We start from the raw sequence: 12227 nt of genomic DNA on the forward strand, positions 1-12227 counted from the left end.
ATTAGCTCCCAACCCCCAGGACTACGTACCCTTTTATGGTCCTCCAGTTGCCTCAGGGGTGGACTCGGTTCAAGCTCCTGCTAAGCAGGCAGAAATTCCATTTAAGTACGTACAACACTAGGGAGACACTCCCGTCGTCAGGATCAGTCACAAATAAAATACACGAAGCATGCGTACACAGCAAAGACTGACAGAGAAGGAACACAGGCCTGTGTGGGGCTTTCCCCAGACAGATACCAATGCTCCATTACTTCGGATACCGTTTAACAACGCGCCCATCCCCGACCCTCGGGCACTGTTTAAAATGAACAGGCACATGACTAATAGTTTTGGCCAATATTATTTTTTGCACAGATTATGAAAAGGAACTTCAATGTTAGGTACATTTACATGAACCCAGAAGGGGTCATAATGCAAGACTCAACCAGGCAGGTCCTTATATGACTCACACATGCATTACTGCACAGCACATGCGTGGGGACATCAATGCATACACTTCCAAGCAGACACATACATGAGACCTCAGCACTCCCCAGGCTACCAGCACATGGCATTCTAATCAAGGCTACTGATGCTGAAGAGCTCTGATTAGAATATTAGAGAATGATCATTACAAAGCATCCCCACTGGAACTCAGCTATTTGATAATCTCTTTCATTTCTAAGATCTCCTTTCAGATAAACTACACTTCATTTTAGCTTTGACTCCTGGGATTCTATAACTGTTTCTGAAAGTAAATTTTGATCCTTGGAAATATGCCTCCCCAAAAAGCTTCTCTATAACTTTAGATGTCTTAATTAATTCTAGTCCCTCATTTAGCAAGCTGAGTTAGCGACAGGAAGAACAGAAACAGTGCACTGTGAAACTACAACTTTATCAGCAGCTTCACCAAAACTATACATGAATATCCAGAACTTCAAATTCCCTTCATCTCTGCGCAGAACCCAGAGTTCTATTTTGTGTAACAGCAGAAAGGCCTGGACGTTCCAGCATTTCTCAACTGAACATTTCAAGACAGAGATGAACGGTTTTGTCTGAAAACCTTTGGAGAGTCACGTGCCCTCACCTGCAGGACCCTGTGGTTTAAGCTCCAGCAACTAAGAAGTTTCTTTCTACACCAAGAGCCACCCGATTACAGCAATGATCAGGTCCCAGGCAGACAAGAGACTTCCCTCCTGCACCTACCAGCGGGACACACACTTCCCCAGAACAACTCACACACTCAACCAGGAACACTGACAAGCACCCATATTTGCTGGCGCTGCAAATACAGGTGAGCAGCACACACCTCGGTGGAGTTCTCAGAAGCTGGAGCTTGGGGCATCTAGTTGGGAGGAAAATGAAGCATGTTAGTTACAGCACGCGCATCTCATGGGCCACGAAAAGTCCAGAGACCAACACTCAAGGACGAAACATGGAGGGCAAGATCAATGATGAGGTGACAGAGCTGCCACATCCACTGGAAGGGGCTTCAGCCACTGAGGGCAGGAGACACCCTCCCTTTTGAACTGAACTGAATGTGCTTGTGTTGGGAGAGACAACTGGCCTGAGATGGGGAAACAGATTTAAATTAAGGAAAGAAAAAAGTCTACCACTGATCAAGAAGAAAGTATGCCTTAAAAAAAACCCAAAAACGATGTCAAAGGAAGAACTACTGCACATCTATGTTTTGTTCGTCCACAGAGAGGAAAAGTGATACAGCGTATCCCCACGGAGGCTCAGGGAGGGGAGAAGCGTGTGGGTAATGACAACAGGGGCCTCAGGTGCAGCCCCCTCCCCGGAGGCCCGAGGCCCTTGCAAAGTCTGTACCACCACTCGCCCGTGACAAGCTTCTTCCGTGGGCAGGTGCGTCCTCCTGGGTCTCTCCTTTCCCCACATCCCGGCCCTGAATCACAGGGTAAGACCCGAGGCTCCAGCTTAGGGACTGAAGAAGCCTTTCTCCTCCAGCAGCTCTGGGAGGAGACAGGAAGGCTCCTGGCTGCAGGGTTCCTTGGCTGGTCACTCATCCCTCCACATACTTCCCTCGGGGCTCCAGGGCCTGGGGTCCCCGGCGCCACCCCCGCCATTCCATGTAGACACCCCACTCCTCTGACTGCCACCTCAACTTCATTACACCCAACCCATACCTGAGAGACAAGATGATGGCCCCGAGGAAAATGAAAGGCAATTGCGAGGGTGCACGTGGTGGCTAAAAAGTCCACAGTTCCACGTGGCAGCAGCACCACGAATCTGTCCCCCGGAAGGGCACATGCTTGGAGGAGGGACTGACATCAGATGGAACCACCAGACCCCACCCTGGGCTGCCCCGAACCAAAGTCACACACCAGGCACGGCTGGCTGCTTCAGGGTGCGGTCTGGGACCATGGAACGAAGCCAAGGCTCACGCTGCAACTGAGTGACCTTGGCCTCCTTCCGCGGGGCTCCAGCGACACAGCACACCTCCCGGGAGGCCAAAGCGTGGCCGTCAGGTGTGAGCCGGCGCAGGTGCTGAAAGCACGAGGTGGGGAGGCTGGAACCTGTGAAATCTGGTGGGGTCTCAACCCAGCTCAACGCTTGATACCCGTTTTCACGGTTTGATCCCCAAGATAGAAAAAAATGTTCTTCATATAAGACTGCTATTATGTAACCTAATGATTTCTTTTTTTTTTTTTCTATTTGCCAACAGGTAAAATGAAGTAAAGATACAGGGGCTCTCTTTAAGTACAAAGATTAAACTAATTTAAGAAGGACAAGGAGGCATAGGTGGGGGCCTGCTCACTCGATTCCGTACAGAAGAGCTTTCAGACCTGAGTGCAGCTCCACTAGCCTCAGGGAGAAAATATCCCTCCGACGTGCTTCGCTTCCTGTTGGGGTCGGGAAGTGCAGAGGGGTAACAAGGACTTGAGTGTGGCGAGGAAAATACAACCAGAGCTCAGGCGTATGTGTCTTCCAGATAATATAAATACTATCATGATCCAAGAACGCACTTTCACTCTATCCTTACATCCTGTATGCTTTAGGCTAAAGAATTAAAACTGTGCAAACACTCGTGCCATCTGCTCTTAGGGCAAAAAGGACACATAAGAAAAAGTTGAACTAAAGCAACTTCCCATGCATTTTAGAGCAGTCAGAGATACAGATGGGAAAAAGTCCTATCTTTTACAATTGGCTTTGGCCACATTTCACCAACCTATCCTTTATACTGATTCTGTATGATCAGAACAAAAGAATTATAGGCAGGGATTGACTGTAGGAACCTACTGAGCTATCCTCTTACTCCCTTGCCCATCAAAATAAAAGTTAAAGAAAAAGAAGAAGACGGAATGGAAGGAAGTAGCGTGCCTTTTAAAAATTCTCTTGTCTGAGATCTCTTTGTCCAAAGAAGCATCTTGAATTCTTTCGGAACGTTCATGGGTAGTATATAGCTATTTCTTATATACTGAGAGATCAGTCGTTTCTGATATGTTTTATGATTGTACTGACACGCTATTGCCTCCCTCAACTGCTGTCATGTTAGTTTTCGTTTAATTTTTAAAACAAAAATTACAGTTAATGACCTTTTCCCCTAGAACATTACAGAAAGACTTTTGAGACAACAGAAAATTTTTTGCTGCTTCAGGAATCACTATTTAAACAGAAGGACAATTTTTTAACGCTATCCACTCAGGAAACAGAATAGAAAAAGTGACAGCAGTGGACAGGTATCATGCGACCGTGGCTCATGCAGGCACTGGCGCTCTGTGTGACCCTCAGGCAGTCACTGAACCTCTCTGGGCTTCCACTTCCTGACCTGTAGTTCAAGGAGACTGGAGCTTATTATTTAGGATTCCTTTCCAACTAAAACATTAAGTAATGCTTGGTATATTTTCAGTAAACTTCATTTTGTAATATCTAACAGGCAAGTTCTCTAAATAATACAATACAATAGGACATAAAATGATTTCAGGCATGGAAAAGGCCAAACCAAGCCTGGCGTATAATTTGGTAAAATAACCAATGGCCTTTACCAGCCCTTCTTCCTATGAGGATTTCACCTGTATTTCTGGGAGGATAGGCTCTTTTATGGCAGTAAGCCACACTTTTGAAAAAGATAAGCATGTGAGTAAGCTATATATGTTCAAATCAGATAACAGCTACATAAATACAATATATATTATCCAAAGCAAAAGATAATTTTGGTAAATGAATGAACTGATTTTCTCAACATATTTTTATTATCAAAGTAACTTTTTTTTTTTTTTTTTTTTACATGGAAGGTCATTCTCAGTGACCACATAGTAAGGGAGACTATTCTGAGAAAATGAGTATTTCCGCATTTCCCAGGTCTTGTCTTCCACTACTTCATCTCAGGATCGGTCACTATCATCAGATGCTGACACCTCCAGTCAAGGTGAAGTCTCCCCAAATGAACAGGTGACTGGCAGTGATCTGATGCTGCCTGGTTTTGAACTTGGAAACCAACTATTGCCCTCTATTGCCTCTGCACATTTCTTCTTGGATCTCATGTCTTCTCAGTGCTTTTAGACAAGGTCAGCAAAATCAAACTTCAAAGGAAAAAGATTTCAAATGACTGGCTTTGAAACAGAAATTCAAAATGAACCTCAAGTCACAGAATCCCAAGTGTCCTTCCCAGATGAGGCCACGAATCAGGTCATCGTAACTACGGCACTTGAGTAGTAACTAGATTCGTGCAGATAAGATGCTGAAACACTCGCTTTCTATACATAATGTACCTAACATTTTATCCGGGGATGGATTTCTACTACAAATGAAGGAAATTATACTTTGCCATTCTTAATAAAAACCCACAGACTTCTGAGGGTTCCTATTTGTGGTGTGTGTACAACAGCACATCCTCACATACATACATACTGTATATACATACCTATACACATCTGTTTCATGTGTGCCTATTACAGGCCAACACAGAGCACAGCCCCTTAAAACACCCTGTTTCCTGCTGCCATCAACATGAATCCTTCTCCCCTGGGCTTCTAGAATTTTCCTTTGAAATAAGATGTCTCCTTCCATGGACCACCCCTAGCAGAGGTTGAATACAGTTCAAGAAATGAGACTGTACGATAGATCTAATTATCAGCACAGCAAAGAGAATTTACCATCTCCAATCCCCTGAATCAGGCTTCAGTTCCTTTCAACCACTCCATCTCAGAGGAGGGAAAAAATAAACAAACAGCGAATGGCCTTGCAAATATGTTTGCTGGGTCCTGGCCTTCATGAGCCTTTGAAAACCCACATTAAGAGAACAGAATGCTTGAAAGAAAATTGAGCTAAAATAGAAGTTACCTAACATTTTAGCAGGGCAATTTTAAATCTTCATATTTGCTAACACAATGCCGTTTACTAATGGCATTTGTTTATAGAAACAAAGTAAGAAATAAACATTATCTAGTTCCAACGATGAAGTTTCACCTGTATCTTACAGAACAAGTTCATCGGAACCCAAAAGTAAAATTCAGTTTTAAAAAGCACATTCTGACTTGACTGAATTATACAACTTCCGTCATTATGGAATCATCTCAGCATTTAAAAAAAAAGAAAAAAAGAGAAAGAAAAAAAACTTCCCCCCAGATTCTGCAATAGCTTCTGTATGCTCCGACTTGAGCTCACTTGCTCTATGGCTGCCAGTGTCTAACAGTAAACAGCCCCGCTGCATTTATTGGCAATTACTGCTGAAGGTCACACATCAGCAGTGAGCCTAAATTCCAGGAAAAAAAGAAGCTCTTATGTAACTGCCGCCTGAATGTTGGCAGGTGCCCAACCCAGCAGTTCACAGCAATGTAAAAAAGTAGGACACCTCCACCCTGGGTTGGATGTCATGAGAACGCCCCCTGAAGGTGAAATTGAATAATTCTTGGGTTTCTCTTCTCTGTTTTCTCCCCCCCTGAATTTTTACTGGCAGTGGCCTCCTTTGCTTGCAGAAGCAGTTCTCGGTGGCAGAAGCTGAGGACTCAATATATAGGCAGATACAGGCAGGCTGCTGCCACCCTAACAAGCGGTAACACCAATATCCCACTGGCTTTTTTGTTGCAATGCAAGGAGCTGAAGTTGCCAGCTGCCACTAGTGGCTCTGGAGAGGTCAGGGTTCCAAGCGACAGTGATTAAATGCGGATCGTATCTTAAATAGGAAGAAATGCAGCATGTCCACTGAGCTACAGCACACACTTTCTAAACACGCTCTCCTTTCCAAAGACGCACACATGGAAATGAGGTAGGTTACTGTTCTGCTCACCGCCTCGGCCTGAGGTTTGAGTGCTGCATCAAAATCATCCCTTTGTTTAGTCCAGAAATTCACAGTTTAGAAAAGTGACAAACATGCTCACCAGCCAGTGGTCCTCACGGTGTGACCTGACCTCCTAAGCTGTCACCTGACCTCCCTGCTCAGGTACAAGTTCCTAAGTTACATGGTCTCATGACCCCAAGTACTTCACCTTCCTATATTTCTCACGGTTGATGGCTGTCATTTAACATTAATTTGGATTATGGTCTGTCACCTCCACAGAACCGTAAACTCCAGAAGGGCAGACACTGTGCCTATTTGGACCCAACTCCCCTAGTCAACGAGCCTGGGATGGAACAGGCACTCAGGTATTAGTCATATGAAGGAATGTCTCAAGCAGCCATCAGTGCCTGTTTAAAGCCAAGAATGGGTAGATGAGGGAACTTTCTGGGCTGATAGAAACAGTCCCCATCTTGATTTGTGTGTGTCTATAGGTAACAATTCGTCGAGGTACAAACTTAAGAATAAGCTGAATGGACACTAATGGAAGCAGCTCGCTACACTTCTCCCCTCATCCGTCCTCTCCCTGCCCCCTAAGGAAAAGGTAAAATCAGGGGGTAAGGATGGAGACCCTGCCTATTTGCAAAAACTGATAATAATAATAAAGAAAAGAAAGAAAACCCTCCTTTTCCTGGTTTCAAATGAAATTTTACTCCAGAAGACAGCTGGGAAGGCTCCCACCATATGCACTTTTCTTGCAGGGACTCTGATTCTGTCAATTCACCCTCTTTTCTCAGAGCACAGACAGAGACTCGGACGATGCTGTGCTTCTTTTCCAAGCCGTTCACTGCACATCTCCTCTCTCACGATGCTCAACAGGCCTTTATCACTGAAGAGCGGTGGTCCTTCCCCAGTCTAGGGACCATGGCTCTCCAGATATGCCGTACCCTGCTCAGGGGCTATACCCCAGCACGTTTCAAGGTTGAAGGGCTGGTTTGCAATTTAAGTGGGAGGCCTTGCCCGTACCACGGGCCAGCGTGAACTCTCATTAAGTTTCTTAACGGAGTGTCTGCAGAACTCCAGCTGTGGGCTGCTGGTTTTCACCCACACACATGGACAAAAGGCTTGGTGGGAGAGAAACCTCAGGAGCTGCGGTTGTTTCCAGAACAGACATGGATAATACAGGCCAATCAGGCATCTCTGCTTAGAGGGCCAGATCCGACAGCCTGAGGACCTGGGGACAGTGTTGGTGCGCCAGGGCTCTGAGGGTTGCCAGGGATAACAACGGAGAGGGGATCCACAGTTGCTTCCTCAGGGAATTTTCAAAGAATCCAAGTGGCTGCCAGAACATTCTTCTTTTATAAACAGACAGTATTCTATTTCCTAGTGTATAATTATAAACACACCTGCTCCAACTGTGGAATCTTTCCATAAGCGAGCAATAAACTCCCAGCCAGGAGACCCAAGTTCTATCTTGAGCAAGCAAACACATCAAATGATTACTATGCTGCAAAACAGTATATTAATAACACTGCAGACTCCGATTAGGGAAGGTTTTCCTTTCCTGGCTTAATTTGCCTTTAAGCAAATAGAAACTCAACCTCAATATTTCAGAGGAAAAATTCAAATTAGAGAGGCATTTACAACTCTAGGGAGAAACAAGAGTGTCGAAGGGTGCCAATATGAAAATTCAGCATTAGACGTTTTGCTGGCATACAAATAACCCGGAAGAGAGAAGACCAAACAGGAAGTAGCAAAAATCACTGTAGTTAAAGTCGTTAAACCCCTGTACAACCTTCTGTTTTTCTCACCCTCTATTCATCCCAAAGAAGCACAGCCTCCTCGCCTGTTCATGCTGACCGATTTAAGGAAAAGTCTGCACTTACAGACTCTACCACGGCTGAACAGTAAGCACTCCAGGCCAGCAGCTGAGCCAGCAATACTAGTTCTGCTTTAGCCGCTATCTAGCTGTGTGAGCTAACACCACTCACTTAACCTCTCTGAGCTCCATTCCCGAGGGAACTGGACCAAATTCGTAACCACTCGTGTCGCTTTCAGTTTTAAGTCTGTCATTCAAACTCTCCTTAGGTACACCTGAACCATCTCTTAGTATTTCTGAAATTATGGTGGTAGATATTAAAGCAGGCCTCATATTCTATTTGGTAGCTCTATCCCACCAAAATAAGGTATTAATCATTCTACCAAAAGAATGAACAGACCTAAAGAAGTAGACCAGAAAATTAATTTTTAAAAGTCAGATAAAAGTTTTTTCCAGTCTGCTTCAATTTACTAAGCCATTAAACTCCCTCAATTATATGCATTAATTCCCCTCATTAATCCTTTCTATTTTCATTTACCAAACATGTATCACATCCTACAGATATGCAAGAAATGCTGAAAAATATTCATAGGAGAGAAAATATTTAAGATACCCTCAAATCCCAAACAGAATGGCCACTCATCAGTCTCCAGGGTCATTCTGGGTAAATGAAACTAATTCGATACATAAGTATAGAAACCATCAGAGGACATTTCAATTTCTTGATCTCTAGTTGGTTTTCCTAGAAGAGAAGCCAGGGATATTGTACATTCCTAATCCCGCCACAAGCCAGCAGCTGGAAAGTCTCAACTAGGGCTGTGGAATTTGCACGGCACTTTGACAAAATTTTATATGACCCCTCAAACTTAACACTTCCAACATGTAGGCCAAGAGAGCAGTGGTTTGGTTTTTCTTTGACTGCTTCCAAACTGTACCAATGTAGTTATTTCTTTTTGCATGGGTGCTTCACATATGGACAGAAAAGCTCCTCATGGTAATATCAACACTCAGTTTCAGAGGTATGTTAATAGCCAGTGTCAACCACAAATTCAGTTGAGATTCTAGACAGTGAAGGATTGAAATCTTATCACAGCTTAGAAAATCTTTATCTAGACTCAGATGGGATCTCCGAAAACAAATGGCAAACAAACTCATGGGAAATGCTAACACAAACACAAAGGACTCGACTCACTCCCAGAGGCAACACTACACAAAGTCAGATACTAGACGCTGCAGAGACTAGGGGATAGATCACAGAGTTCACTGGAAGAGGGTCATGGAAACATCACCATGGGACACTTAAAAAAAAAAAAAGAAATTAGGACCTCTGCATTATCCAATTCATCAATGGAAATCAGCTGGAAAAGAAAAAAGGAGGGGGGAGAAAAAGAAGGAAGTGTTAGAAAAGGAAATACGAGCGAGCTAAGTGTTAGAAACTTTGTCATTGTATTCTTATCACTGACTCAGGTTGAAGCATCGTTAGAACATGACCATCTTAAGGGGCGCAGGCATTCTGGACACCAGTGCACCTCACCCTGACATCTGCTCTGCAATGTTCTGCTCCGGAACAGAACGGGCAGGGTGCTGCCACCCTTTGTTCACATGCCAGGTATCAAACCTCGCAGGTCACTTAACCAAGAGCCCAGGACAGCACCTTTGCACTCTCTTGTAGAGAGAACCCCTGAACTGAGCTGTGGGCAAGGTCAAGTTCCCCAATCAAGAACCATGTCCTTTCAGAAGAGGATGGCAAGAAGTAGAGTCAAAGGCTAAACTCTGATCAACTCAGCTTAGGACAAAATTCTTTCCTTGGACTCATCTTCCCATTCAGTGGGGGAGGCGGGAGTCTGCGGTCCAAATTATCACTGGACTAAATCAGATCCAACTTCAATTTAAGTAGTAAGACCAACATATATCAAGCCCAGAAGCTCCGAATCCTGATACTGTCGATGATTAAAGAGAACAGATTTCCCCTAAGGTGATTAGTGCCTACCCAAGTGATAGTAGTAACAAGTAAATGATTTATTAGCATCAAGTTCAAGAAAAAGAAAAAACAAAAGCACTAATCACAATTATGCTTGTTTGATGATAGATGGATGATCCACAAAATGTACTAAATATTATGTTTCATTAACATTTAGTACATTTTGCAAATTTAAACTCCTGTTAGAAACACTGGTAGCTGGAAATGTTAATAGTTTATTCACCTAGAGAAAAGGAGCACTGGTAATTAACAGGGGACTGACAATTCGTATGAAATGAAAACCCTGACATTACTTAAGGTCAAAAACTCTCTAGTAGTATAACAGCTACTATTATTCAGAAGAAAAAAATGGACTTCAAATAAATTAGGTTACACTTTCACATTAATTGTCAGCCTCTGAATTTCTTTCCAAATCCCTGTGACTAATAACTTAAATAAATATAGCTTAATAAAAATCCTACAGTAGATTACAGAGTAGCCAATATATAAAATAATTACGCTTTCTTTTCAAGCAGGGTCTAAGAGCTTAAAGATGTTCTACGAGTTATACAGAGATTCAGGTTAAATTTTAGAGATATTTAGCTATGGGGGGTTATTTTTTTAATGGTTTAATCTGTAAATTAAAAGCAGAGTTTAGTAGGCACTGCACACACAGAATGGTTGCAAAGTCCTGATTTTAAAGTTTATTAACTTTGAATACATTGGATAGAAAAACACAAGAATCACACAAAAATGTATTCCATCATTATTTTGGTGATCCTTTTAAATATTCCTTTATTTTATATTTATCACTCTTTGGTAAATACTGCTGGTCCTTTGCATTTTAGAGACACAATAGTAAAAGATGATTTATTTAATTCCTAAATGATCATGATTAAATTTTGTGACCATCTTCTTTGTCCAGCCCTTACATTTCCATCATATGTCATAGTTCTTGGATGGGCACATCTTAGGCAATGAACCAAGACAAGTGGACTGACCACTGGCTTCTCACGGATCTGACTCCTAGGGCCTGACGCAAACCACAGGTGATACCAGAGCCCAGTGGACCAGATCCATGACCATGAAGACTCAGGAGAGGGCAGGGAGAAGAACAGCCCTGGATGTCCCAGGAGGGTGTTAGTCATGGGACAAGCTCCACTTAAGAAGCAACTAATAGAAAAATTGGGCCAAGAAGACAGAAATGGCATTCACACTTGCCATTGTGTCCCAAGCACCCAGTCCAAAGGACACCTCATTAATTTTATCGACTAATGCCCATGGGTTCGCCTAAGAAAGGTTATTTCTTTGGCTCTGGGTTCCTTCCACCCTTGAAAGAGTCAGCCTGTCCCATATGTCACGCTTCTTTAGTCAAACAGGGGCAGCCAATAAACCATCAAAGGCATTTTCCAAAAGCCTTAGTGAAACTGGACAAAGTGGATACCAAACTGGAAGAAACAGAAATCATTTAACACCCTCCATCCCCTTTTAAAGTGAATGGTTAAGGAGCCTTTTCCAGCAGTCAGAGCCTGGGGCCAGAAGCTTGGCACATACGTGCTGTCAGTCAGGAGCTGCTGACTAGCACGGGTTTCCAGAATGTCTTCCTTGGTTGCAGAGCATTTCCCATACTTGCTTATAGTACTTTCACTTTCAACAAGGGGGATGACAGCTCCAATCAGACTGGAAAGAAATGTCATCCTGCCTCTAAGCCTCTATCTGCTAGGGTATGACTCATTTCTTCACCAGCTGAAAAGGGATTTGAGCTACAGCCTAAGAACCTCTTCTCAACTCTGATAACTCTTTGATAGTGACCTCCATCTGCTGCCCTCTTTTTTTTTTTTTTGGCGGTACGAGGGCCTCTCACTGTTGTGGCCTCTCCCGTTGCGGAGCACAGGCTCCGGACGCACAGGCTCAGCGGCCATGGCTCACGGGCCCAGCCGCTCCGCGGCATGTGGGATCTTCCCGGACCGGGGCACAAACCCGTGTCCCCTGCATCAGCAGGCGGACTCGCAACCACTGCGCCACCAGAGAAGCCCCTGCTGCCCTCTTGAAGCCTGCTCTGTCACACTCCATGAGCTTTCTCACAGGCAGTGGTACAACATCTCAGGTCTGCTGTCTCCCGGGGGCCATGATGGTGTTCTCCCTGTTGGCACTACAGGGAAGCACACCTCTACATGACCCCAAAGACCCCAGTGTACTTTTCTGTTCAGCAGCAAACACTCGACCAACTC

General features: G+C 44.0%; 1 protein-coding gene across 5 annotated transcripts in view; it reads right to left on the bottom strand.

Annotated features, from left to right (window-relative positions):
• ITPR1 (inositol 1,4,5-trisphosphate receptor type 1) overlaps positions 1-12227 on the bottom strand; it is a gene marked incomplete at both ends in the record, with an annotated part of 307403 nt that overhangs the window by 115807 nt on the left and 179369 nt on the right. For 2 of the 5 annotated variants that reach the window (XM_079713008.1, XM_079713007.1), the window contains 3 exons: positions 30-77; positions 1289-1324; positions 9362-9394. The exons of 2 other annotated variants lie outside the window; for them this stretch is intronic. In XM_079713008.1, the coding sequence (XP_079569134.1) occupies positions 30-77; positions 1289-1324; positions 9362-9394 (117 nt within the window). Of the gene's footprint in view, positions 1-29; positions 81-1288; positions 1325-9361; positions 9395-12227 lie in introns of all 5 variants that reach the window. One more of the 5 variants, XM_079713009.1, reaches the window with a different exon arrangement.

This window comes from Hyperoodon ampullatus (assembly GCF_949752795.1).
Source record: "Hyperoodon ampullatus genome assembly, chromosome: 10".
In the NCBI taxonomy this organism is placed as follows: domain Eukaryota; kingdom Metazoa; phylum Chordata; class Mammalia; order Artiodactyla; family Ziphiidae; genus Hyperoodon; species Hyperoodon ampullatus.